At 21.3% G+C, this 24,410-nt stretch overlaps 5 protein-coding genes across 11 annotated transcripts in view; 4 read left to right on the top strand and 1 right to left on the bottom strand.

Annotated features, from left to right (window-relative positions):
• Nucleotides 1-496: 496 nt before the first annotated feature.
• On the top strand, nucleotides 497-3,925 carry LOC122509654 (calumenin-B). The gene is made up of 3 exons (XM_043623861.1): nucleotides 497-920; nucleotides 1,861-2,428; nucleotides 3,468-3,925. The coding sequence occupies exons 1-3, from the start codon at nucleotides 822-824 to the stop codon at nucleotides 3,770-3,772; spliced, it is 972 nt and encodes a 323-aa protein (XP_043479796.1). The 5' UTR covers nucleotides 497-821; the 3' UTR covers nucleotides 3,773-3,925.
• A 359-nt stretch (nucleotides 3,926-4,284) lies between these two features.
• LOC122509634 lies at nucleotides 4,285-6,440 on the top strand. The gene is made up of 5 exons (XM_043623833.1): nucleotides 4,285-4,407; nucleotides 4,537-4,671; nucleotides 4,996-5,103; nucleotides 5,214-5,293; nucleotides 6,258-6,440. Exons 1-5 carry the CDS (start codon nucleotides 4,359-4,361, stop codon nucleotides 6,384-6,386), a joined length of 501 nt encoding a protein of 166 aa, XP_043479768.1. The 5' UTR covers nucleotides 4,285-4,358; the 3' UTR covers nucleotides 6,387-6,440.
• A 3,863-nt stretch (nucleotides 6,441-10,303) lies between these two features.
• On the top strand, nucleotides 10,304-15,741 carry LOC122509599 (golgin subfamily A member 6-like protein 2). 2 transcript variants are annotated; one of them, XM_043623782.1, is made up of 4 exons: nucleotides 10,304-10,651; nucleotides 12,085-12,139; nucleotides 12,231-12,879; nucleotides 15,187-15,741. In XM_043623782.1, exons 2-4 carry the CDS (start codon nucleotides 12,094-12,096, stop codon nucleotides 15,635-15,637), a joined length of 1,146 nt encoding a protein of 381 aa, XP_043479717.1. In that variant the 5' UTR covers nucleotides 10,304-10,651; nucleotides 12,085-12,093; the 3' UTR covers nucleotides 15,638-15,741. The 2 variants fall into 2 exon arrangements, with proteins under 2 accessions (XP_043479717.1, XP_043479716.1); XM_043623781.1 differs by having other exon boundaries at nucleotides 12,085-12,879.
• A 1,637-nt stretch (nucleotides 15,742-17,378) lies between these two features.
• LOC122509596 (cell wall protein DAN4-like) lies at nucleotides 17,379-21,379 on the top strand. Of its 6 annotated transcripts, XM_043623771.1 has the most exons (11): nucleotides 17,381-17,529; nucleotides 18,621-18,674; nucleotides 18,793-18,846; nucleotides 18,970-19,023; nucleotides 19,151-19,204; nucleotides 19,328-19,381; nucleotides 19,496-19,549; nucleotides 19,675-19,728; nucleotides 19,846-19,899; nucleotides 20,027-20,080; nucleotides 21,241-21,379. In XM_043623771.1, the coding sequence occupies exons 1-10, from the start codon at nucleotides 17,449-17,451 to the stop codon at nucleotides 20,069-20,071; spliced, it is 558 nt and encodes a 185-aa protein (XP_043479706.1). In that variant the 5' UTR covers nucleotides 17,381-17,448; the 3' UTR covers nucleotides 20,072-20,080; nucleotides 21,241-21,379. The 6 variants fall into 6 exon arrangements, with proteins under 6 accessions (XP_043479709.1, XP_043479708.1, XP_043479711.1 ...); XM_043623774.1 differs by lacking the exon at nucleotides 19,328-19,381 and having other exon boundaries at nucleotides 17,379-17,529; XM_043623773.1 differs by lacking the exon at nucleotides 19,496-19,549 and having other exon boundaries at nucleotides 17,379-17,529.
• A 357-nt stretch (nucleotides 21,380-21,736) lies between these two features.
• The window catches only part of LOC122509608 (THO complex subunit 2), a 30,834-nt gene continuing 28,160 nt past the window's right edge, over nucleotides 21,737-24,410 (bottom strand). Inside the window, exons 26-29 of the mRNA XM_043623792.1 lie at nucleotides 24,126-24,183; nucleotides 23,667-23,728; nucleotides 22,433-22,494; nucleotides 21,737-21,934 (exon numbers count right to left, since the gene is read on the bottom strand). Coding sequence (XP_043479727.1) covers nucleotides 21,904-21,934; nucleotides 22,433-22,494; nucleotides 23,667-23,728; nucleotides 24,126-24,183 — 213 coding nt within the window. The 3' untranslated portion in view covers nucleotides 21,737-21,903. The remainder of the gene's footprint in view (nucleotides 21,935-22,432; nucleotides 22,495-23,666; nucleotides 23,729-24,125; nucleotides 24,184-24,410) is intronic.

Genomic DNA, 24,410 nt, shown 5'->3' with positions numbered 1-24,410 from the left:
AAAATAATAACATAACCTTAAACCATAATTTTAAAATATAACCATAACAAAATTATTTTTATGTAAAAGAAGACAATGTCTTTTTTGTAAATGTCTAAAATTATTTTTTTTTTATATTTAGTCGCATAATTTTGTGTTTCAAGAGAAATATTAAATTTTAAATTATTTTCATACGGAAGAATAAAAAAATTTAATTCATCCTTATTCCATGAAAAAACGAATTTAATTTTCATTCTATGTTCGTCTTTTATGGTTATCTATACTACTACTGCTTTTATCCAACATATATATGTACACCATGATCGAATAAAATTTATATTTAGAAAAATGTACGAGAACTTCCTAGAGAGTATAAGGCAACCAAGGCAACGTGTAATTTTTTTTTTTTTTTATAAATAGGCGTAGAACAGTCAAGAGGCGTTCAACGCACAACCGAGAAAAGCTTTTAAATCCCCACGTGGCCGATGAATTGGTTGGGTTGGAGGGAGAAGGGGGAGAATTGGGGGTGTAAGAAAAAAGAGTCACTTCGTACTGCTTCGGATGATGTGGAACTTACAGAAGTGCCTTCGAATGCTTAGAAACAATACACATGACTTTATCTAATTAACACATTCACATAATATAGATAATTTTAATTATAAATAGAAAAAAGAATCTGTTTATTTGTTTTGTTTACTAAAAAAAAAAACATTTTACCGACCGAACACAATTATTGTATTGACAAGTGACCGGGAAAGTATTTTACAATTTTTTTTTTTTTTGATTTTTTTAAATAAAATCAAGTTTTGTTTTTTAATTTACAATTTCATTTTTTCGGTGAAATGAAACGATTAATTTTAATTAATATTTTACTCGTTATTGTGATTGCGGACGCTGTACCGAGACCTGATGATGAGACAAAGCAGAGGATTATTGATAAGGTTTTGTATATTTTTTACTACAATAATTATTTTAATATTTTTATTTTTCTTACTTAATTTAATTCTTACTGGTTGAATTTTATGTCAAAAAAGAGGGGGGGAAATGCAAAAAAGGGAGAATATTGAAGAATAGGTCTGTTTCTTTTCATTCTGTCAAAATGTAACCTCAAAAAATTTTGAATTGTCAGATAAATTAATTTATTATTATAATATAATACAACACATTATAATATATTATATTATAACATTAAATTATATTTTATTATATTATTTTATACTATATTACATTATTATGTTATAATTTGACGAAATGTCAGTGTTCTGTCTTAACTTATTCGTTTTAATTTTTGGGACGATTTTATTTTATTCGAGACGCACTACAAATGTAACAAATTATTTATTTTCTTTTAAATGGCTAGTGTCCTGATGATGATGTCAAACCAAGACACCGAAACGTTGCACAACTAATGAAATAGTGTTTCATTTATCATTCTTCCGATAATCGATTAAAAGAATAATTTCATTTTATTTTGTCAGTTATAATTGTATTTAGTTTTATTATTTTTATTTAAATAAATAACTTTATCTCAAGTTTTATTACTTTTTTTTTTATTTATTTAGAGGCTTAGCCTGATGATATTGACAAACCAAGTTATCGAAACGTCAGTATTTTTCCTTTTTGTTATTTGACATAATAAATATAAATATGTTATTTTATTCCTTCCAAGGATCGAATTTTTTACTTATTTCTGAATAATAATTATATTATTTACACACTTTCCTGTGAAAGGATCTAAAATTTAAAAAAAATTATAGGTTATGTTTGGGAATTTATTTTCATAAATAATAACACTCATCGAAGAATTTCAATTATTTTTAATACTATTTTAAATTAATTAATCGAAAAATTCATAAAAATCAATAAATTTAAATTTTTTAGGATCTCAGCGAACAGGAGCATTTTATAAATTCCGAGCACAATCCAGCTTACGATCACGATGCATTCCTGGGTGAAGAGGAAGCGAAGACATTCGATAAATTGAGTCCAGAGGAAAGTACACGGCGATTGGAGATAATTGTCGATAAAATTGACAAGGATCAAGATGGATTTGTCAGTCAAGAGGAGCTTAAAGATTGGATTCAATTCACGCAGAAGCGATATATTTACGATGACATTGATCGCCAATGGAAATCGCATAATCCCGAGGGAAAGGAGAAAATACCATGGGGAGAATATAAGGATGCAATTTATGGATTTTTGGATGAGAATGATTCAACGGGCGATGGTGGCGACAGTGATAATAATTCCTATTTAGTCATGTTGAAACGTGATCGTAGAAGGTGGAGTGCAGCCGATCAGGATGGCGACGATGCGCTAACGCGTGAGGAATTCGCCGCCTTCCTTCATCCCGAGGAACACATTCACATGAGGGACATTGTCGTTGAGGAAACAATGAATGACATTGATAAAGACAGCGATGGCAAAATTTCACTCACTGAATATATTGGTAAGACACTGAATTTTCTGAAATTACAGAAATAATTTCAGAAATTCAATTATTTTCAAAAAAAAAAAAAAAATTCTTATAATATTCAACTATGTTCAAAATTTGAAAAAAAATTCTCGTAAAAATCCCAATTATCTTTATAAATAACAAAATTCTTCTCCAAAGTTCAATTATTTTCATAAATGTCAAAAAAAAATTTTGTCCTAATTTCAATTATTTTCAAAAATAAAATGCATTTTTCTAATTTTAATTATTTTCAATATTTACTATTTTAAAAAAATTTCCCAAAAAGAATTCAATTATTTAAAACAAAAATTTTTGAAAATTGTATTCAAACATTTAATTATTTTCATAAATAATAAAAATTCATCGCAGGATTTCAATTATTTTTAATACAATTTTACAGGAATTGCTCACAATTGTTTTCATAAATAACAATATTTATCAAAAGAATTCAATTATTTTTTATAAATAGCAAAATTTTTCGCCAAAAATCCAATTATTTTCAAAAATAATAACATTCTTCTAAGAAATTCAATTATTTTCAAAAATAATAACATTTTTTGAAGAAATTCAATTATTTTCAAAAATTAAATAAAATTCTTTGCAAAGTTTCAATTATTTTTAAAAATTTTGATAAAATTCTTGGCAAAATTCATTTATTTTTAAAATTAACAATATTTATCAAAAGAATTAAATAATTAACATTAAAAAAAAATACTTGAGATTTCGTTAAAAAATTATAATAAAAAATAGAAACTATGCAAATTTTTCCAACAAAATTTTTAAATAATCTAGGTAGTTAAAAATCGTAATTAACAAATAGAAATTATAGGAATTTTTTTCCTAAAGATATTTAAAATTTTCTAAAAAAAAAAAAATTTTTATAAATAAATTAATTTTTGAAATTTTGCTATAAAAATGATGCAAATTAACCATCAGCTTTCTAGTTTAAAAAAAAATCGATTAAAATTTGTCTTCATTTGAATAAATTAAAATTACTTGAGCTCATAATTTTATTAAAAAATTTTTTTTACAGGCGATATGTACCAAAAAGGAGATGAAGAAGAAGAGCCAGAATGGGTGAAAAATGAAAAGGAACATTTTACCGTCTATCGAGACAAAAATAACGACGGTTTTCTCGATTTCGAGGAAGTGAAAAATTGGATAATTCCCGAAGACTTTGATCATGCGGAAGCTGAAGCTCGTCATTTAATTTACGAAGCTGACAGTGATGATGATAAAAAATTAACGAAAGCCGAAATTGTTGCCAAATACGATGTTTTCGTTGGATCGCAAGCGACAGATTTTGGTGAAGCTTTAGGAAGACATGACGAATTTTAGAATTTAAATAAACATTTCATTATTATTCAGTGATCTGAATTTTAAATATAAGATTTTCTTCTCGAACAAAAAATCTCTAATTTAAGCTTTAAAAATATTTCTACATTAGAAATCCTCTTTTTTTTTACATTTATAAATTTTTTTATTACTTCATCTTGTGCAATTTTTTTTTTTGTACCTTATATGTAATCTATTAAAAAAACTCATTTTAATAGACGAAATTCATACATTTGTGATTTTTAGAATCAATTATTTCGTCTCTAATGTGCCACTAACATAATGTAAAAATAAATCTTAATAAACATTGCTTATTTTAATAAATAATTTATAATAAAATAAAAATAATTCTCAAAATTTCGATCGTTTTTAATTATTTTTATTGAAAATTTTTAATGCTTTTCAATTCTAAAATTACTTAATTTCTAAATTTTCTTTTTTTAAAAAAAAGATAAATTTTAAATGACAACAAAAGAAATAGCATTTATCTATAGGCAAAATTGATAGATTAGCAGATAATACTTATCATTCTATTAACCATGAAAGTGAAAGATAATTTAATCAGTATTAAATATGTGACATAGTGAAAATGTATTTAACATGTTCCTTTATTTTTTTCATTTTTCTCAAACTTCAAGGTAATTATTTTTATAATTTTGTTAAATAAGTTTATTAAAAAATTCTATTTCAAAAACATTCTATGCTTGTGATTAAAATTACAAAATGGAAATAAAAATTAAATTTTAATGAAATTCTTTTTATTTCAGATGTGGAAATTTTAGCACAAGAGCCGTCTGCTTATTGTTTTAGATTTACGTGGTTGGGACCAATGGTTGACAATTCAAAAGTCAATTGTTCCATAATTAAGAATACTCCATGTGTTAAACCATTTTTTAATTCTTGTAAGTGGATACTTAGTAACATTTTTAATTAAATTGATTTTCAGTTGCTCATGAAATTCTACTTTAGTTGTAAAATTTCATTTTTAAAATTTAAAAATTTTAACTTTTTTTTAAATATTTTTTTTTATTCTTTTTGATAGTATTTTGTATTTTATTCATAATTAATTTAAAAGAAACCTTTTTTTTTAAAGTATTGCTATTTATTTCATTATTATTATTTTAAAACAAATTATCTTCTTTGTTATTATTTTATTCACAATATAGAAAAATGAATTGTACCACATAGAGAATAAGTGAATTTAAATGTTTAAAAATAATTTTCAGCAACTCCACCGATATTAACAGATTTATGGTCAAATAAAGATCAATACACTTGTTCCATGAATCCTGGTTATGTGTGTATAAAACATACATTTATTTACAATAATGCTGGTAAATGTATATTTTTATAAAGAATTTATAATAATAATTTAATTTAAAAAAATTTAATAATAATTTAATTTTAAGAAATTTAATAATAATAGTATTTTATTAAATTTTAGTTATTAATAGTACGCACTTTTGTGGAAAAATGATAGAGGATAAGACCACAGCAATTACATCGAATTGTTATACACAACAGGTATTTATTTAAAAAAATTTATGTATTAATAATAATTAATAATTAAATAATAAAAAAAAAAAAAAAAAAAAAAAATTAAAAATTAAAAAAAAAAAATTAAAATTAAATTAAAAATTTATTTTTTTTATTTAAAAAAATTTATGTATTAATAATAATTAATAATTATCTTACCAAAAATTAAAAGTCAAATAAACGAAGACAAGACATAAAAAATTTTTTTATAATTAATACTCGAATAGATTTATGGAGTCAGAAAAATTATAATGAAAGTTAAAAATTAATAAACTAAAATCAAAGAAAAAAATTGAAAAAATCCAAAAAAGAATTAAATTTTAAACATAAAGAGAAATAAAAATGAAATTAGTAAAAAATAAAAATAGCAAAGAATCAATAAATAATTAATAAAATTATGAAAATTAATAAACAAACAATAGAAATAAATAAAATGAGTAATATACAGTAATACGATCAAGAGATAAAATAAGAATGAACACAATGAGTATCCTATTACGTTAAATTACTAGAAATAAAATTTAAAATCATTTCATACGATTTATCAAAATTATCCAAGTCAGTCATTTTATTTAAACTATTTTCTCCTTCTTCTTCTTTTATGAAAAACATTTCTGATAATAATCGTTTGTTAAGATTCGGTATACTCAGTAAAATATCAAATTCATTCCATTTTATAAAATGTGGAGAGGAATCACTATTAAAATTTTATTTTTTATATTCATACGTTCAATAAATTTTTTTTTTATTTTAAAAAAATAAAAAGGAATTTTTAATAAAATTTATAAAATAAATTAATAAAAACCTAACCTATAATAATTAAGAAAATGTTGAAATGCACGATTACTCCCGAGTTAATGCGACAAAAATTTTATTGTTTAGGGAAAAATTGAAAAAGCAACTTGTTTATTAGTTGGTAAAAAATAATAATTCTTAAATAAAAATTTTTTAGGTAGATGGACACACAATTGAATCATGTGCTTGTTTATCAGATCGAGGAATGCGTCCGTGTAATTCTGCAAAAATTAACGAATATTCCTTTTTATTTCTTTTTATTTTATTTTTAACGAAAATGGTTTAATTTTTTGTATTTTTGTTATAATTTCAAGATTTATATTAAATAATATTTTTGTAGTATTTAATAAATCTTAGTGAAATATAAATTATTTATTAAACTATGAATTGGAGGGGCTATTTTCTAAATTTCTTTCACAACTTCCTTGTACTTTTTCCTTCTTGACTTTTTCATAACCGTTAGTTTTGTTCAGTAATTCAGTTTTGCGGTTTTCCTTTTGCCAATTCTGAGCAGGATTACCAACATAAATGTACTTTTACTGTCTAAAGGTTCGTTCACAACAGTTTTCTTTCATTCAAGAATTTTATATTTCAATCTTAGATAAATATACTAGATGCGGCGAGGCGTTAGTTTAGGCACATGAATCCAGGGTGGCGTTAGTGTAGATCATGTGCCCACATGTGCCCTTCGTGGGCCTCTTATAATCGGACCAATCGGATTACTTCGTCAATCTTCGGTCTATTAAAGGCGGAAGTGTTTGAAAATACTAACAAAGCGATCATTTCTCATTCAAATTTAAGATTAAAATTGTATACAATTTATAAAAAAAATTGTTGTTTTTCTTAACTATATATAATTAAATATAGTAAATTAAATTCTTTTATTTCGTTGTATATTTAAATGTGTGAATCCGGGAAAAAATAATGTTTTCGTGATCGCGTTCAATCGCGTTCTCATTTAAAAATAAATAAGAAAAGAATATTTTCAGTCAGGGTTTTTTGGTAAATATAGAGAAACGGTTTTGAACGGTTTGATATCACGGTCTCATTTCGAGAGGATAAAATTTTGCGAGAAAATTATTTTATTAACGTTATTAACGATTTAAAGTGGAGTAATTTGCGAGGTTATAATACATTTCCTTAGTTAAAGTCGCGGCCACTTCCGAGAATCGGCGCCACCTCCTTGACCACTGACACATAGATCCACTTGTCTGTGTGCTCGCCGCCGTATTGTCTCTCACTTTCGCCAAAAATCCAACTTTTGTTATTTTGTTTTTCAATATTTATTTTAAAAATTACTTGCAAATTCCGAGAATATTGTTTATCATCATGAATTCCCCTAATTTTCATGATAAATCGGAACTAAGTATCTCTAATTATTTAGGAGTGAGATATGAAACGCGGGAAAACACTTTTTGGGGGCGATTTTTCCAAACAAATGTTTTTAAACATTTCTCAATCAACAATTTTCAAAAGAAAAATTTTACATTTTACATTAATTTAATTGAACGGTCAATTAGTTATAATTAATTAATTATTAATATATATATTATTAATATTATTATTATTATTATTATTATTATTATTATTATTATTATTATTATTATTATTATTAATATATATATTTATTATTAATTAATTTTTATTTTTTATTTTTTTTTTTAATTTTTTTTATTTTGAATCAAATAAATTTTTTTCAGTGTAAAATTTTTTCAGACAGAAACTATTTGTTTAAAAATTAAAAAATTTTTGCACTATAGAAATTTTATTATCGTTTAATATAAAATATTCCTCATTTTTCAAACTTTATGTATTTTTTTAGCCTTTCCCATTCTATTAAACACAATTTTTAAATTAAAATTCAGAAATCTAAATGATTTCCTCTTCAGGAAGTTTATCCAAAAAAATATACAAAATTAAAATAATAATAAAAATTATTTACATGATTAAAATAAAAATAATTTAACAATAAATAAATAAAAATAAAAATTAATGGATAATTATCTTACCAAAAAATAATATAATTAAAATAGATGAAGACTTAAATTTTTATGCCCTGACGATGGAGTAGAGTCTCGAGTAAAAGAAAATTATAAAAAACTTAATATTCATCAAATAAATTTAAAAATAATTGAAAAAAATTTTTTAAATTTAAAATTGTGAAAAATAATAATCAATAATAAAATTAGTAACAAGTTAATAACAAATTAAAAATTAATTAATAAAAAAAAATTATAATTTATGAAACATTAAAAATACAATTATGAAAATTAATAATAAATAAAAATAATAAATAGCACATGCAAAATAAATAATAAAATACCATAAATAAATAAATAAATAACGGTTCACAATAGAATAATTCATAATAAAATAAATTAATAAAATAAAAATATGTAATTTCTCAAATTAAGTAAAAATATCTACGTATTTTAAATTGCAACGTCAAATTTTAAACTGAGCTTCAAACTCTATCGAGTCATTACATTATAATAAACATTATAATTATCTATTAATTTTGTTTTTATTTTTTTTTAAATTATTTTTATTCTTATTCATGGTTGCCACACAACCTGGAAAACCTGGAAATAGCATGGAAATTGAAAAAGGATATGGAAAACCTGGAATTAGCATGGAATTTGAACGAATTTCTGGAATTTTTTTGGGTTAATGAAAGATATTAAGAAAAATTCCATTCAACATGTTTTTTTTTCTTTAAAAATGTTAACATGCAATTTCCCTTTTCCATGTTTTCTCTTTAAATTAATTTTTTTTTTTTTAATTATTGACTGAAACTGTGAAAAATGTTGTTAAGATTGTTCTAAAAAAAGGAAAGTGACATTTTTGATATCTCGATTAATTTTATAGAATCTACTCTCTAATAATATTATTAACCATTTTTATAGTAAAAATTTATAATTTATAAGAGAACTAAATTTTTATGGTTTTTTTCCAACTCTTAAATTTTTTTTAAAAATAGTGTTAAGAAATACAATGTTTTTCTATCATTATGTGCATTTTAAAAATTTTTGTACCTCCGTTTTATATGTGATAAAAATGTTTAAATTTTGTCTTCAGTTTAAGTTAAAATTACTTCACGATGATTAATGATGTTTTTATACATTAAAAATATTATAAAAAAATGTGAATGCACATTAAAATAAAGTTAATGGTCTGATGTTTAATTTTTCTATATAATATTTATAAAAAAAATTCTTACTTTTGAGTATGAAATAAAGTAGTTTCAATAGAAAAAACCATATAATTTAAAAAAAAAATAAATTGAAAAATCGAATATCAAAAGTATCACTTTCAGAAAAATAAACATAAAAATGCTTGTGATTTTAACTGTTTAAGAGAACATTAATTTATAACTATATAATAATGAATATTGTCAACACTGTTTTGTAAAATACTTGTTTTTTCATCACAAATAATTCCTAAATTTGAACCTGGAATTTTTAATATTTTTAACCTGGAAAACCTGGAAAAAGCCTGGAATTTTGAAATCTAGATTTTGTGGCAACCATGTTATTATTATTATTTTTTTTTGCTTAGGGAATTTTGGGAAATCTGCCTACAGATACCTTGGATTCCGCACTCCAAGGTTATGTGGGGTTATTTAGCTAATTAAAAAAATTAATTAATAATTAATTTAATAATTAAATAAATTATTTTAATAATACATTTAATAACTAAATTAATTAATTTAATTAATAATTAAAAAATTTTGTTTTAATTAAAAAAATAATTAATAACTTTTTATTACAAAGGAAATTAATTACAATGAAATAATCAAAATATTTTATTTTATTTATAAGAAAGTTAATTAAAAATAATAATTAGGTTTTTTTATTTTAAATTAAAAGTTCTTTATTTTAAAAAATTTTATTTTAAAAAATTGATTGATTAGTTTTTATTGAAAAACACGTTGTTTTCAAAAAAGAAAAGTAGTGATATTGGCGAGAAATGAAATTCTAGCCTTTCACGACTCAAAAAACGCGATTTCCAAGCGGTATCCTTGGAAACGGCGAAAAGTTGAAGAGGGCAGCACTAACATACACTGAAAATTTAGTATGCTATATATATCGGTAGTCCCCACCATCGACCCTCGCCGCATCTAGTATATTTATCTAAGTTTCAATTAATTATAATTTATAATTATACAGTATATTTACATATTATATTAATTATTAAATACTACTTTATTAATTTTCATCTCTTCTAGTAGTGTAATTGTAATATTAATAATAATAGCAAGATAATAGTGAATAAATTTGAAAAATAACAAGAGTCACAGCCCTGCATTGGCGCAAGCGCAGTTCACAATTTCTAGCAGAAGTTAAACTGTTAAAAAATGTTTTGTTGTGACAGATTGTTTGTGTGACAGTCAGTGACAGTTGAATAAATCTTTTGTATATTAAATTAAGCACCTTTAACAGTATTATTTTTACTACAAAAAAAGGAAAATTTTTTTTTTACTATATTTTTTGTTCAGTCAAAAATAAGTATTATCATGGAAAATGATTATTATTCAACCGTTTATTCCTGGTATGTATTTTTTATCAATAAAAAGTTTACTTTTTTCTAAAAATTTTTATATTTTACACTTTAACCCTTTATAAACATGCAAATATTTGTTTATCTACTATATTAAAAATAACAAAGGAACTTGTTTTGTTTTTTAAGTTGAACACGAAAGTAAACATTTTATAACTTTTCAAAATTTTTACAACAGTAACGATCGTAAAGTTTTTTAAAATTATTATTCTAATAAAAAAGCCAGAATATTATGTATTTATGCTTCTTATAACAAAACAATATTTTTATTATTCAAGGAAAAAAGTTATTAAAATTTTTCAAAAAAATAATCAAATTTCTGAGTGGAATTTAAATAATAATTCATGAGAAGAATTAAACTTTTGTTTAAATAATTGAATTTTGCCAAGGATTTTATTAAAATTTTTAAAAATAATAAATTTAATTCTAGAAAAGAATTTTACTACCTCTTTATAAGGATAATTTAATTTTTAAGGAGAATTTTTAAAAAAATTTGAAAATAATTTAATTTCTGCAAAGTATTTTATTACTTTTCAAAAGAATTGAATAATCTTATAATAAATTTTGATATTTATCAAAATAATTGAATTTTTGAATAGAATTTTAAAAAAATTTTCAAAAATAATTGAATTTCTTCAAAGAATTCTATTATTTTTGAAAATAATTGAATTATTTCGATGAATATTGTTATTTATAAAAATAATTGAATTTTGCCAAGAATTTTATTAAAATTTTTGAAATTAATTGAAATTTTTCTAAGAATTTTATTTAATTTTTGAAAATAATTGAATTTCTGGTGAAAATTTTTGCGTATTTATAAAGATAATTGAATTCTTGACAAGATAATCGTTAAAATTTTTGAAAATAATTGAATTTCTGCAATGGATTTTATTACTTCTCAAATTCTTGTCATGAATTTCAATAATTGAATTCTGCAAAGGATTTTATTACTTTTCAAAAGAATTGAATTTTTGTCATAAATTTTTATATTTATCAAAATAATTCAATTTTGGGAAAAGAATTTTATTAAAATTTTTTTAAATAATTGAATTTTTTCTAAGAATTTTATTATTTTTGAAAATAATTGAATTTCTGAAAAGGATTTTATTACTTTTCAAAAGAATTGAATTCTTATCATGAATTTTGATATTTATCAAAATAATTGAATTTTGTAAAAGAATTTTATTAACATTTTTAAAAATAATTGAATTTTTTCAAAAATTTTATTATTTTTGAAAATAATTGAATTTTTTTATGAATATTGTTATTTTAAGTTTGAAGGTTTTGTATTAATTTTTTTTAGAAACGATAATTCAGTGATTTGAAAACAATAAAAAGTATTGTTTCGTAAAATTTACTAACAAATTTTTTTTCGTAATTATTAAAATTACAGATAAAATTAAAGAATTTGAAAATTTTCACAGGTTCGATAAATGTGGAATAATCGGGAACATACGGACACATTTGCGTCAAAATTTGGTAAATGCTTTAAAAAATAAAGATTCATTAAAATGCGAGAGTAATCGACCAAAATCGGCAAAGCAATACGTTCACGATTTATTAATTGCAGAATATCTCTTCGACAGAAATTACGCCTGTTCATTGTCAGTTTTTGCAAGCGAAGCGCCTTTACTTGTGAATTTTGCCCGACAAGTGTCAAGCAATTCCAATGAAAACGAGAATAAGCAACGTTTGCAAAATGATTATGTGACGCATACACTTGACACTCTGGGAATAAAATCAGACGAACCCGAAGGACTGTCAATTATTTCCAAATATTCAGAAACTGAAGAACCACTTTTACTATGTATTTTAAATTCTCATCGTCAATTTTCTTCATTGAAAATTGATGAAATTGGAGAAAAATGCAAAGTGACTAAAGTTTTGAAAAATGTCCGCGAGAATGCGACTCAAACCGAGAGAGAGGAAACTAGAGAAGAAAAAGTGGCATCGGCGACAAAAAGATTATTCAAGCAAAAGGAAATTTTCGATTTAGAATTGAAGGAGAAGGAGAAAAAATTAAGAGAACAGGCAATTATCGTTGATCGTCAACTTTCGTTATTGCAGAAGAAATTACAAGAAGCTCAGGAATTAATGTACAATGTTCAAACGAAGGAGAAAAATTTTCATCAAGAAAGAGGAAAAGAGGAGCAGAGAATTATTCAAAAAGATATGGAACTCGCAATGAAGGAGAAACTTCTCTCCCAAGAAGCAATTAGGTGCATATTTAATTTTTATTGTCTCTAAAAAAAATTTTTTTTCACAAAACCAGGCTTTGCACTTGATAATAAAGTTTCTTTTTTGCTTTATAGATTTTTAAAAACTAGCAAAAAGTAACTTAAAAACTGAAAAATATGGTAAAAATAAACTCGAAAAATTAAATTCTAAATTTTTCTAAAATTCAATTATTTTCCAATTTTTTTGGTTATAGAATTCTTCAAAAATACAATTATTTTTACAAAATAATTTTAAAAAATAAAAAAATAACATTTATTTCAATAAAATTCGATGAAATTTCAATTAATTGGAAATTTTATTTAAAGTTTTTAAATTATTTACGGGAATTTAACTTGTTTTGAAAAATTTTAGTTGCGATTTTGTTTTAATTTCTGTATTAAACTGTTCAAAACTTAAATAATTTTTATTAAGTAAATATTTAAATTAATAATTTAAATGATTTTTTAAAATAGTTAAATATTATGTTAATTTTTGCTATTTATAAAGATAATTGAATTCTTGATGACATATTCGATAAAATTTTTAAAAATAATTGAATTTCTTCAAAGAATTTTATTATTTTTAAAAATAATTGAAATTTTGCAAAGAATTTTATTTAATTTTTAAAAATAATTGAATTTCTTTGAAGAATGTTATTATTTTTGAAAATAATTGAATTTTGACAAGAATTTTATTTAATTTTTGAAAAGAATTTAAATTTTGCTAAGAATTTTATTTAATTTTTGAAAATAATTGAAATTTTGCAAAGAATTTTATTTAATTTTTAAAAATAATTGAATTTCTTTAAAGAATTTTATTATTTTTGAAAATAATTGAATTCTTGTAATGAATAATGTGATTTTTAAAAATAATTGAATTTTGCCAAGAATTTTATTAAAATTTTTGAAAATAATTAAAATTTCCAAAGAATTTTATTTAATTTTTCAAAATAATAAAAATTTTTCAAAGAATTTTATTTAATTTTTGAAAATAATTGAAATTTTGCAAAGAATTTTATTTAATTTTTGAAAATAATTGAATTTCTTCGAAGAATGTTATTATTTTTGAAAATAATTAAATTCTTTTGATGAATATTGTTATTTTTAAAAATAATTGAATTTTGTCAAGAATTTTATTAAAATTTTTGAAAATAATTGAAATTTCTAAAGAATTTTATTTAATTTTTGAAAATAATTGAAATTTTGCTAAGAATTTTATTTAATTTTTGAAAATAATTGAATTTTTGCAAACAATTTTATTTAATTTTGAAAATAATTGAAATTTTGCAAAGAATTTTATTTAATTTTTGAAAATAATTGAATTTCTTTAAAGAATTTTATTATTTTTGAAAATAATTGAATTCTTGTAATAAATGTTGTTATTTTTAAAAATAATTGAATTTTGCCAAGAATTTTATTAAAATTTTTGAAAATAATTGAAATTTCCAAAGAATTTTATTTAATTTTTGAAAATAATTGAAATATTGCAAAGAATTTCATTTAATTTTTGAAAATAATTGAAATTTTGCAAAGAATTTTATTTAATTTTTGAAAATAATTGAAATTTTGTAAAGAATTTGATTTAATTTTTGAAAATAATTGAATTTCTTCGAAGAATGTTATTATTTTTAAAAATAATTGAATTCTTTTGCATGAATATTGTTATTTTAAAAAATAATTGAAATTTTGCCAAGAATTTTATTAAAAGTTTTAAAAATAATTGAAATTTCCAAAGAATTTGATTTAATTTTTGAAAAGAATTGAAATTTTGCTAAGAATTTTATTTAATTTTTGAAAATAATTGAATTTTTGGCGAACATTTTTGCTATTTATAAAGATAATTGAATTCTTGACGAGATATTCGTTAAAATTTTTAAAAATAATTGAATTTCTTCGAAAAAGTTTAATATTTTTGAAAATAATTGAATTTTGGCAAAAAAATTTATTACTTTTTAAAAATAATTGAATTCTTGTCATGAATTTCGATATTTATCAAAATAATTGAATTTTAGAAAAGAATTTTATTAAAATTTCTTAAAATTGATTTTATGGGTAGAATTTTGTTTTGTTTATCGAGATAAGTGAATTCTTTTGCAAAATTATCTACTTAAATATTTTTATGAAAATAATTTTTTTTCGCGACAAATTAAAAGTATTTTTAAAAGTAAAAAAATACATTTATTTCAATAAAATTTGATAAAATCAAAAAGAAATTGTAACACTTTTGTTTTAGAATTAATAATTCTAGCATTTAAATAATCGAAAAAAAATGCTTTTCTATTCAATTCCATTTTTTTTCTCTTTTTTCAGATTAGAAAAGGAGAGGGACAGTTATAGAAAGTTTGAGACAGACTTGCAAAAATTACGGGACGAATTATTAAAAGTAAAAAGAGAATTTCCAACGTTAAATAAAAATGATTATCGCGATATGCATACGCAAACGGATTTCGAGAGTTTCACGAATCTCTGCCGTGAAAATGAGGAATTAAATAGTTTGGTGAAACAGCAACAGGCGCGAATTGAACAATTAACATTGAGAGCCGTTCGTCTCTCGAGGCAAATGGAAGAGACGCAATTGGTGAAGAGAAATATTTTAGAACTGCCAAATCCAGTCATTCAATTAACGAAAAATAGTACAATTGTGAGTGAGAGTAGTTCGACTGAGGATTTAATTCAGGACGCAAAAATGAGACTGAAACGCCTTGAGGAAGAAAGTACAAAAGCCGATCAGTATTTTTTCGACTACATTACTTCGTCATAATGTAGAAATTTTATTTTTTTACAGTATTTTTTTTTTACGTAAATTTGTTTCCCTTTTTTTTCATGTCATTGTATTAAATTAATAGTCTATGAGGGGAAACAAAAAAAAAATAGAAATATTTATTGTAATCGATCAAAATATTGTGAAAACTATTTTGATTTTTAATTTTCTTTTATATTTAATCTTTTCAACAAAGATTTATCAATAAACAAATTTTACAATTCTATTTAAGATTATATTTATAGTATTTATAATTATTTCGATAATTATATCAATAGTTTCAAATTTTCATAAATTTTTTTCAAATCTTAATTATTCACTTTCATTAAAAAATAGAAACGTTTTTTTAATGAAAGTGAATTCAAAAAAATAGAAACGATTTTTTTTAATAAAAGTGAATTCAAAAAAAATAGAAACGATTTTTTTTAATGAAAGTGAAAAATGTTAAATATTAAAATAAACTTTTAGAAATATTTTCCAATGTTACATAGATTACACTTTTTTTTATTTACAAAACTATTAAAAAGTAAATAAATTTCAATATAGAACACGTTCGAAATTGTGAAAAGAAAACATTTATATCGTATGCATTTTATTACTTTTCACGCTTTTATGATTTTAAAACAATTTTTTTGCGTTTGGAAAAAATTTCAAATTTCTAGAAATTAACTTTTATAAAATAAAAATATTTATTCAAAACAATTTTTAAATATTCAAAAATTAGTTTTATTCAATGTTTCCTAATAAGATTCGTTCTAAACAAAAAATAATAAGTAACAAAAAATTTGAAATTTAAATAATAAAAGTGAACATAAAAAAAAGAATTTTAAGAATTTGTAAATTTTATATTAATAAAAAATTTTTTTTTGAAAGAAAAATATTAATTCAAAAGAAATTTAAGACGTAAAATTATTTTCAATTTAATTCGGTGTCAAATTCCCTATAAAAAAGTAAAATAATCATAAATTTTAAGTTTCTATTTTTTTAATAAAAGTAAAAAATGTGAAATATTAAATAATTAACAATTTTTTTTAAAAATGCTTTATAAAGCAATTGTAATTCACATAATATATTTCCAATGTCACATGAAGGTTATATTACGTTTTTTTTATTTACCAACTTTTTAAACGTTTTAAACAGTAAATAAATTTTTTCTATATTAAAATTCAAAATTCTGAAAAGAGATATTTGTATCGCATATCTTTTTTATTACTTTTTACGATTTTAAAACAATAGATTTTGTTCGTTTGGAAAAAAATTTCAATTCTTTTAAAGAAATAATACTTTTATAAAATAAAAATATTTTTGGAAAATATTGAAAAACTATTTTTATTCAATGTCTCATAATTAAAATTCGTTGTAAATATAATAGAATTCTATCAAAAGATTTAAATTTTTAAAATAATATCACACATTATTAAAAAATGAATCTTAAGAATTTGTAAATTTAAAATTAATACATTTTTTATTTTAAAAACACAAATTTCGATAAGGAAAGAAAAATATTTTTAAAAACAATTTAAGATGCAAAATGATATCCGATTTGGTGTCAAAATTCCTGTAGAAAGAGAAATTAATAGAATATAAAATTAAACAGTATTTTATTATTTCAAAAGTAATTAAAGAAAAGTTGAGAAAATATTTTTCTAATCAGTTACAAAAAAAAGAAATAAATATTTATAGTTCTTTCAGCACGTTGGATATAGGAATTTTTTGATAGTATCTTTTTATAGTTATATAATAAAAAATACGGGTATAAAAAGGAAGAATTATTTCAATTTTCAATCATATTTAAAAAAAAAATTTTGAAAATGAAAATTTTTCAAGGAATTCTAATTCTTGTCGGTAGTATTCTTCTACTAGAATCTACCGAAGGTCAACGTAATGAAGGGGTAAGAAAAATTAATTATTTTTTCCTTATTAGAAATAAAATTCACTTGACATAGAAAACTTTTATTAAAATTTTATTAAATTTTAATTTCTTTTTAAAAATCGTTTTTTATTTCAATTTTTTGAAAAATTTTTTTTTGAATATAAAATATATTCAATTATTTTCATAAGTAGTAAAATTCAATGCAAAATTTCAATTATTTTTAATACAATTTTAATCGAATTCCTCGAAAAATGTAATTAATCGTAAAAATTTTATTAAAATTCCTCGAAAAAATTCAATTATTTCTAGAAACTAAAAAAAAATTCTTCTCAAGAATTCAATTATTTCGATAAATAGCAAAATTCTTCAGATTTACTAAATTCTTTTGAATACCTATTATTTTTAAAAAATATTCTTCACAAGAATTCGATTATTTTAATAAATTTCCATAAAATTCTTAAAAAACAGAATTCAATTATTTTCAAAAAGTAATAAAATTTTGCGTGGAAATTCAATTATTTAAAAAATTTTTTTTTTAAATTCTCCTCAAAATTTCAATTATTTTTATAAATAATTAAATTGTTCTCCACAATGAAAATAAATTATTTTCAAAAATTTTAATAAAATTCTACGCAAAAATTTAATTATTTTCATATAAATAATAACATTCTTTGGAAGGATTCAATTACTTTTATAAATAGTAAAATTCTTTGCAGAAATTCAATTAGTATCAAGACATTTTAATAAAATTGAATTCATCAAATTTTCAATTATAATTATAAACAGACAAGATTATTTTACAAAAATTGAAAAAAATCTTTCTTTAATTCAATTCAAAAAAATTATTTTCCAAAAATTTAAAGAAATTTGTCAAAAGAATTTAATTATTCATAAAAACTTTAAGAAAAATTTTTTATCTATCTTTTAAAATACTTCATATATACTGACGATTTATCAAATGCAACAGCGACATAGGCACTATTGGTAATAAATAGATCATCCATTTAAATTTTTATGTAACAGACGAAAAAGATTTCAATTTTAGATTTTAAATTCAGTAAACTTAAATAAATGCTTCAAATCTTCATCTACAGAATTTTTTTATTTTAGAGATCTGATAATCCTGACGATTCATTGACTTCAACTGTTTCTTGGCGACAATGGGTAATAAACAGATTATCAATAACAATTTTTATGTAACAAATGGTGAAGAAATCAAAATTTTAGTTTTTAAATTCAGTAAAAAGTATACTTCAAATCAAAAGAAGTTTTTTAATTTTAGAGATCTGCAAATCCTGACGATTCACCTACTACAACTACGTCTTGGTTACGATGGGTAATAAACAATCCATGACAATTTTTATGTAACAGATGGTGAAGAAATCAATTTTACTTTCTGAGATCAATAAATTTACAAAAATGCTTCAAATCTTCATCTACAGAAGTTTTTTAATTTTAGAGATCTGCAAATCCTGACGATTCATCGAATCCTACTATGACATGGTTACCGAAGGTAAAAAACAGATGATCCACTTCAATTTTTATGTAACAGATGATAAAGAAATGAATTTTACTTTCTAATTTCAGTAAATTTTTAAAAATGCTTAAAATCTTTATTTACAGAAGGTTTTTTGTTTTAGAGATCTACAATTCCTGACGATTCACCTACTACAACTACGTCTTGGTTACGATGGGTAATAAACAATCCATGACAATTTTTATGTAACAGATGGTGAAGAAATCAATTTTACTTTCTGAGATCAATAAATTTACAAAAATGCTTCAAATCTTCATCTACAGAAGTTTTTTAATTTTAGAGATCTGCAAATTCTGACGATTCATCTACCACAACTACGCCTTGGTTACGATGGGTAATAAACAATCCATGACAATTTTTATGTAGCAGATGGTGAAGAAATCAATATTTTAGTTTTTAAATTCAGTAAAAAGTATACTTCAAATCAAAAGAAGTTTTTTAATTTTAGAGATCGGTAAATCCTGACGATTCACCTACTACAACTACGTCTTGGTTACGATGGGTAATAAACAATCCATGACAATTTTTATGTAACATAGATGGTGAAGAAATCAATTTTACTTTCTAAGATCAATAAATTTACAAAAATGCTTCAAATCTTCATCTACAGAAGTTTTTTAATTTTAGAGATCTGCAAATCCTGACGATTCATCTACCACAACTACGCCTTGGTTACGATGGGTAATAAACAATCCATGACAATTTTTATGTATCCGATGGTGAAGAAATCAATATTTTAGTTTTTAAATTCAGTAAAAAGTATACTTCTTCAAATCAAAAGAAGTTTTTCAATTTTAGAGATCGGCAAATCCTGACGATTTATCGAATCCTACTATGACATGGTTACCGAAGGTAAAAAACAGATGATCCATTTCAATTTTTATGTAACAGATGATAAAGAAATGAATTTTACTTTCTAAGTTCAGTAAATTTTTAAAAATGCTTAAAATCTTTATTTACAGAAGGTTTTTTGTTTTAGAGATCTACAATTCCTGACGATTCATTTACTACAACTACGTCTTAGTTACGATGGGTAATTAACAGATTATCCATTTCATTTTTTCAAATTTTTAAAAATAATTTTGTCTGTTTATAATTATAATTGAAAATTTGATTAATTCAATTTTATAAAAATGTAATGATACTAATTAAATTTATGCAAAGAATTTTACTGTTTTTATAAAAGTAATTGAATCCTTTCAAAGAATATTATTATTTATGAAAATAATTCAATGTTTTCGTAGAATTTTATTAATGTTTTTGAAAATAATTGATTTTTATTGTGTAGAAGAATTTAATTATTTATAAAGATAATTGAAATTTTGAGGAGAAATTAAGAAACAAATTTTTATACATAATTGAATTTCTGCGAAGAATTTTATTGCTTTTGAAAATAATTGAATTGTTTTTTTTTTTAGAATTTTATGGAAATTTATGAAAATAATTGAATTCTTGTGAAGAATTTTGATTTAAAAATAATATTCAAAAAAAATTTAGTAAATTCAAGTAAATCTGAAGAATTTTGCTATTTATGGAAATAATTGAATTCCTTCGACGAATTTTAATAAAAATTTCTACGAATAATTACATTTTTCGAGGAATTCGATTAAAATTGTATTAAAAGTAATTGAAATTCTATGATGAATTTTAGTATTCATGAAAATAATTGAATATATTTTATGTTGCGTCGAAATTTTTGATAATAAAATTATAATTACGGTGACTAACTTCCCTTGATTATTTTCGAAAAATTTAAATAAAATTCTTTAAAAGAATTTAATTATTTTTAATAGAATGTAAAGAAATTATAATTATTTCAAAAATTGTCAATTATTTGTTTATAAAAATTCAATTATCTCGAAACAACAGAATTGAAAAATTTCAAAAATCTTATTTTTCAGAATTTTCAAAAAAAAAAAACTTGACAAAAATTCAATTTTAATAAAAAAATTTTAAATGTGTCTCTTTTTTTAAATTAACTATTAAAAATTTTAATTATTAATCGCACTAAAAAACATGAATACATTAGAATGCGACTCTTTATAAAATTCAATTATTTTTCAATTATTATTAAATTAAAATAATTTGAAAATTCGATTTATGTTAAAAAGTTTTTAATGAAAAAATTTCTATTAATTTGATAATTTTTTTTATTAAAAACTTATTTACATACTATTTATTTTTCTTTTTTAGAGATCTACAGTTGATGACTGACTATTGTCTAAATCTTTTGAACCGTCATCAAGGGTAATTAAAAATTAATAAAAAATAAAGAAAAATGTATTAATATTATGATGAATAATAGAAATAAAATCTATTTGTTCAAATATAATAATTTTGTTATTTTCTCCTCCCTTAATAATATCCATATTTTCATTCTTTTCCATTATGAAAAATCAATAAATAGTAAATAATTTTTAAAATTAATTTTTATCATTAAAATTTAATGTCACTTTTTTTTTTTTTTTTTTTTTTTAAATTATCATTATACTTTCTGCCATACTAAAAGGTTAATTTTTCACAACAAAACCAATTGATAGATAAGTAGTAAAAAAAGTACGATTAATAAAATTTTTCTTGTTTTTTGGATTTTATTTTTCAAATAAGACTCATTAAAAAAAAGAGATGAGATAAAAAGTAATAACAATAAGTTTTCTTCTTCCTTTTCACTGGCAAAAAAGTATTTCAATTTTCGACAAATACATTTATTGTATAAAAATTGAACGTAAGACGTAATATACAAATAAGTCGATTCTGTCACTAATTTTTATTGTTTCCGAATCTAATTTAAATTACATACAACATTGAAACGTAGCTTAAAAAAAATGTAAGTCACACGTCATCCATTGTTGTGCATCATCTTCGTTTTGGATCTGAATTTCTCCTAGTATTTCAATATTAAGGACAATTTTTTTTTATTCAATTTTTCGTCAATATTTAACCATATTTTATCAATATCAATATTTTTATTAAATATTATTTTTTATTAAATTTTATTAATTATATTTTAATTAAATTTTATTATTTATATTTTTATCAAGTTTTTATTAAATTTTTATTAAAATTATTAGTATAATTACTAACAATTTTAATTGAATTTATTTTCATTAGAAAAGTAAATAAATTTAAATAAATTGAAATAATCGTATTTAGACCTTTTTTTTATTAAAGAAATATTGAAAAAATAAATCAAACGTAACATTTATTTTACAGGAAAAATAAAAAACACTGTGTAAAATTATATTTTTTTCAAAGAAATGTAAGAAATATTAAACAAAAGTATTAAAGTAACAAAAAATAAAATAAAATTAATAGTTAAAAAAAATTATTCTCAAAAATATTTTTAATCACATTAAAAAATTATTTCTAGCAGAAAAAAGGATATTGTTTATCTCTGGTTTCTCGTCCCTCTCGCTCGTGTCTTTCTTTAGTATAAGGCGACTTTTCCTGTAAAAATTTACCCAATTAAAAAAAAAAGAACAAACTGCCAGAAAAATTAAAACTAAAAAAAAGACAATAGAAAAAAATTGTAAATGAATTGAAAAAATTTTGCGATTATGTAACAGTTCTTATCTCGTTAAAAATTGTCTTCCTTGCCTTTCTTTTTCACTCTATTGCCGGATAATTCGTCTTTTCAATGAACCGGACAGCGACGTCTTTAATAACTAGGAAAGCGTCGATTAAAAAAATTAGATTGTTGGACGAAAAAAAAATTCCAAATTATATTTGAGAAAAACAACCTCTTTACAATATTGATATTGTAAAATAATTTATTTTTCTTCACTCTCGATAAATTTTGAAAGGCAATTTGCCACACAATTCGGTTTATACTTTGGCTAAAATAAAATAAAATAGTCTCAGAAATTCTCTTCAAATTTTTTTCATCCTTTTTTGTTATCAATTTTTCTAAATACACTTTTCGGAAATCTAACAATATAAAAAAGCGAATCGAAAAATTCAAGTATAGAAAATTAATATAAAACTACTTTAAACATTAAAATTAAAACATAAAAATTCAAAAAATTTAAAAGGGCAAAATTTATCAAAAAATTTAATTATTGAAAAATCTAAACATTTAAATCTATTTAAATTTTAGATTAGCTATTAAATTCAATTTAATTAGATTAGATTTAATTATATTAGAATTTGAATATAATTTAAATATAAATTATAACAGAAATTAATTAATTTGAAATTTAACAAAATAACAAAATTTACGAGAGTAAATTCATAAAGTTAGATATTTCTATTTAATTTATCGCGCGAATTGAAAAATTGTAAACAAATTCAAAATTTGTAAATTTACCTGCGACTCATCGAGAAAAGAATATTTGTGTAAAATAATTTTTTAATTATTATAAAAACTAAAACTCGAATGGGAAATTGAAAATACATTGGAAATCTTTGGAAAGTTGGAAAAAAGTTGGTATTTTTTTCAAAAAGCAAAAAAAAATTATCAGGACAGAAATAATGGAATAAAATTTTATTTTTATTTTTATTATTATTATTATTGTATAAAAAATAAAAATCAATATAATAATAATAATAATAATAATAAAAATAGTGATTAGGAAAAATTTGTGAATAATTAAGGAAGAATAGAGTAAAATAATACTAACCTTGCTGTAATGATGTTTCTCTCGATGCTCAGGAATATCTCCATTTTGGTGAGTTGTTTTTGCTAAAAAGAGAAATTTCAATTTTATATTTTATTCATTTTATTATTTTCAAAAATTCTCTTTCGTATTTTTGTTTCTCAAATTAAAACAATCATTTTATTTGTATAAAATCCAAAGAGAATTTTACAAAACGTAATTGAAAATTTATAAACCAAATTTGCTTATTTCTACTGAATAAATTTAACAAAAAAGTTTTTTTTTCAATTTTTTCCCTTTCAGGTCCTTTAATGTGTAAATAAATAAAATAATACAAAACTTGGAATAAAATGTGAAAAAATAAAACTATTATTTACACGATAGTGAAAAGTATGAATTTTTCTTCAAATATAATAGAATAAAATTTTTTTTATTTTACTTTATTGGTAAAAAATGTTCACAAGTAATTTTTCGGGCGCTTACCGCGTTCGTCATCTTTTCTTCGTTTTTGCTCGGCTGGAACAATATCTTCAGCTCGATCCTTAAAAACAGTTAAATTATTTTATTTTAAAAACCATTTATTGTTATTATTATTATTATAAATGATTTTATAAACTATAAATATTTAAATTAAATTTATTATTATTAATTATTTTATAAACTATACATATTTAAGAATTTACTTTATAAACTTCAATAAACGACAATTACAACCTAAATTTTAAAGACTAAAATTCCTTTTTTTCAGTTTCTTTTTTAATTATTTAA

The sequence above is a fragment of the Leptopilina heterotoma genome, unplaced genomic scaffold, assembly GCF_015476425.1.
Source record: "Leptopilina heterotoma isolate Lh14 unplaced genomic scaffold, ASM1547642v1 Lhet_61, whole genome shotgun sequence".
NCBI lineage: Eukaryota > Metazoa > Arthropoda > Insecta > Hymenoptera > Figitidae > Leptopilina > Leptopilina heterotoma.
This window is presented reverse-complemented; position numbering and strand designations above follow the sequence as displayed.

Coding starts and splice junctions, on each gene's coding strand:
- LOC122509654 (XM_043623861.1), top strand. CDS start 822: ATGAAACGATTAATTTTAATTAATATTTTACTCGTTATTGTGATTGCG. Junction 921..1,860: donor AGCAGAGGATTATTGATAAG/GTTTTGTATATT, acceptor TAAATTTTTTAG/GATCTCAGCGAACAGGAGCA. Junction 2,429..3,467: donor TTCACTCACTGAATATATTG/GTAAGACACTGA, acceptor TTTTTTTTACAG/GCGATATGTACCAAAAAGGA.
- LOC122509634 (XM_043623833.1), top strand. CDS start 4,359: ATGTATTTAACATGTTCCTTTATTTTTTTCATTTTTCTCAAACTTCAA. Junction 4,408..4,536: donor CATTTTTCTCAAACTTCAAG/GTAATTATTTTT, acceptor TTTTTATTTCAG/ATGTGGAAATTTTAGCACAA. Junction 5,104..5,213: donor ATTTATTTACAATAATGCTG/GTAAATGTATAT, acceptor ATTAAATTTTAG/TTATTAATAGTACGCACTTT.
- LOC122509599 (XM_043623781.1), top strand. CDS start 10,617: ATGGAAAATGATTATTATTCAACCGTTTATTCCTG. Junction 10,652..12,084: donor TATTCAACCGTTTATTCCTG/GTATGTATTTTT, acceptor AAATTTTCACAG/GTTCGATAAATGTGGAATAA. Junction 12,880..15,186: donor CTCTCCCAAGAAGCAATTAG/GTGCATATTTAA, acceptor CTCTTTTTTCAG/ATTAGAAAAGGAGAGGGACA.
- LOC122509596 (XM_043623771.1), top strand. CDS start 17,449: ATGAAAATTTTTCAAGGAATTCTAATTCTTGTCGGTAGTATTCTTCTA. Junction 19,205..19,327: donor CTACGTCTTGGTTACGATGG/GTAATAAACAAT, acceptor TTTTAATTTTAG/AGATCTGCAAATTCTGACGA. Junction 19,729..19,845: donor CTACGCCTTGGTTACGATGG/GTAATAAACAAT, acceptor TTTCAATTTTAG/AGATCGGCAAATCCTGACGA.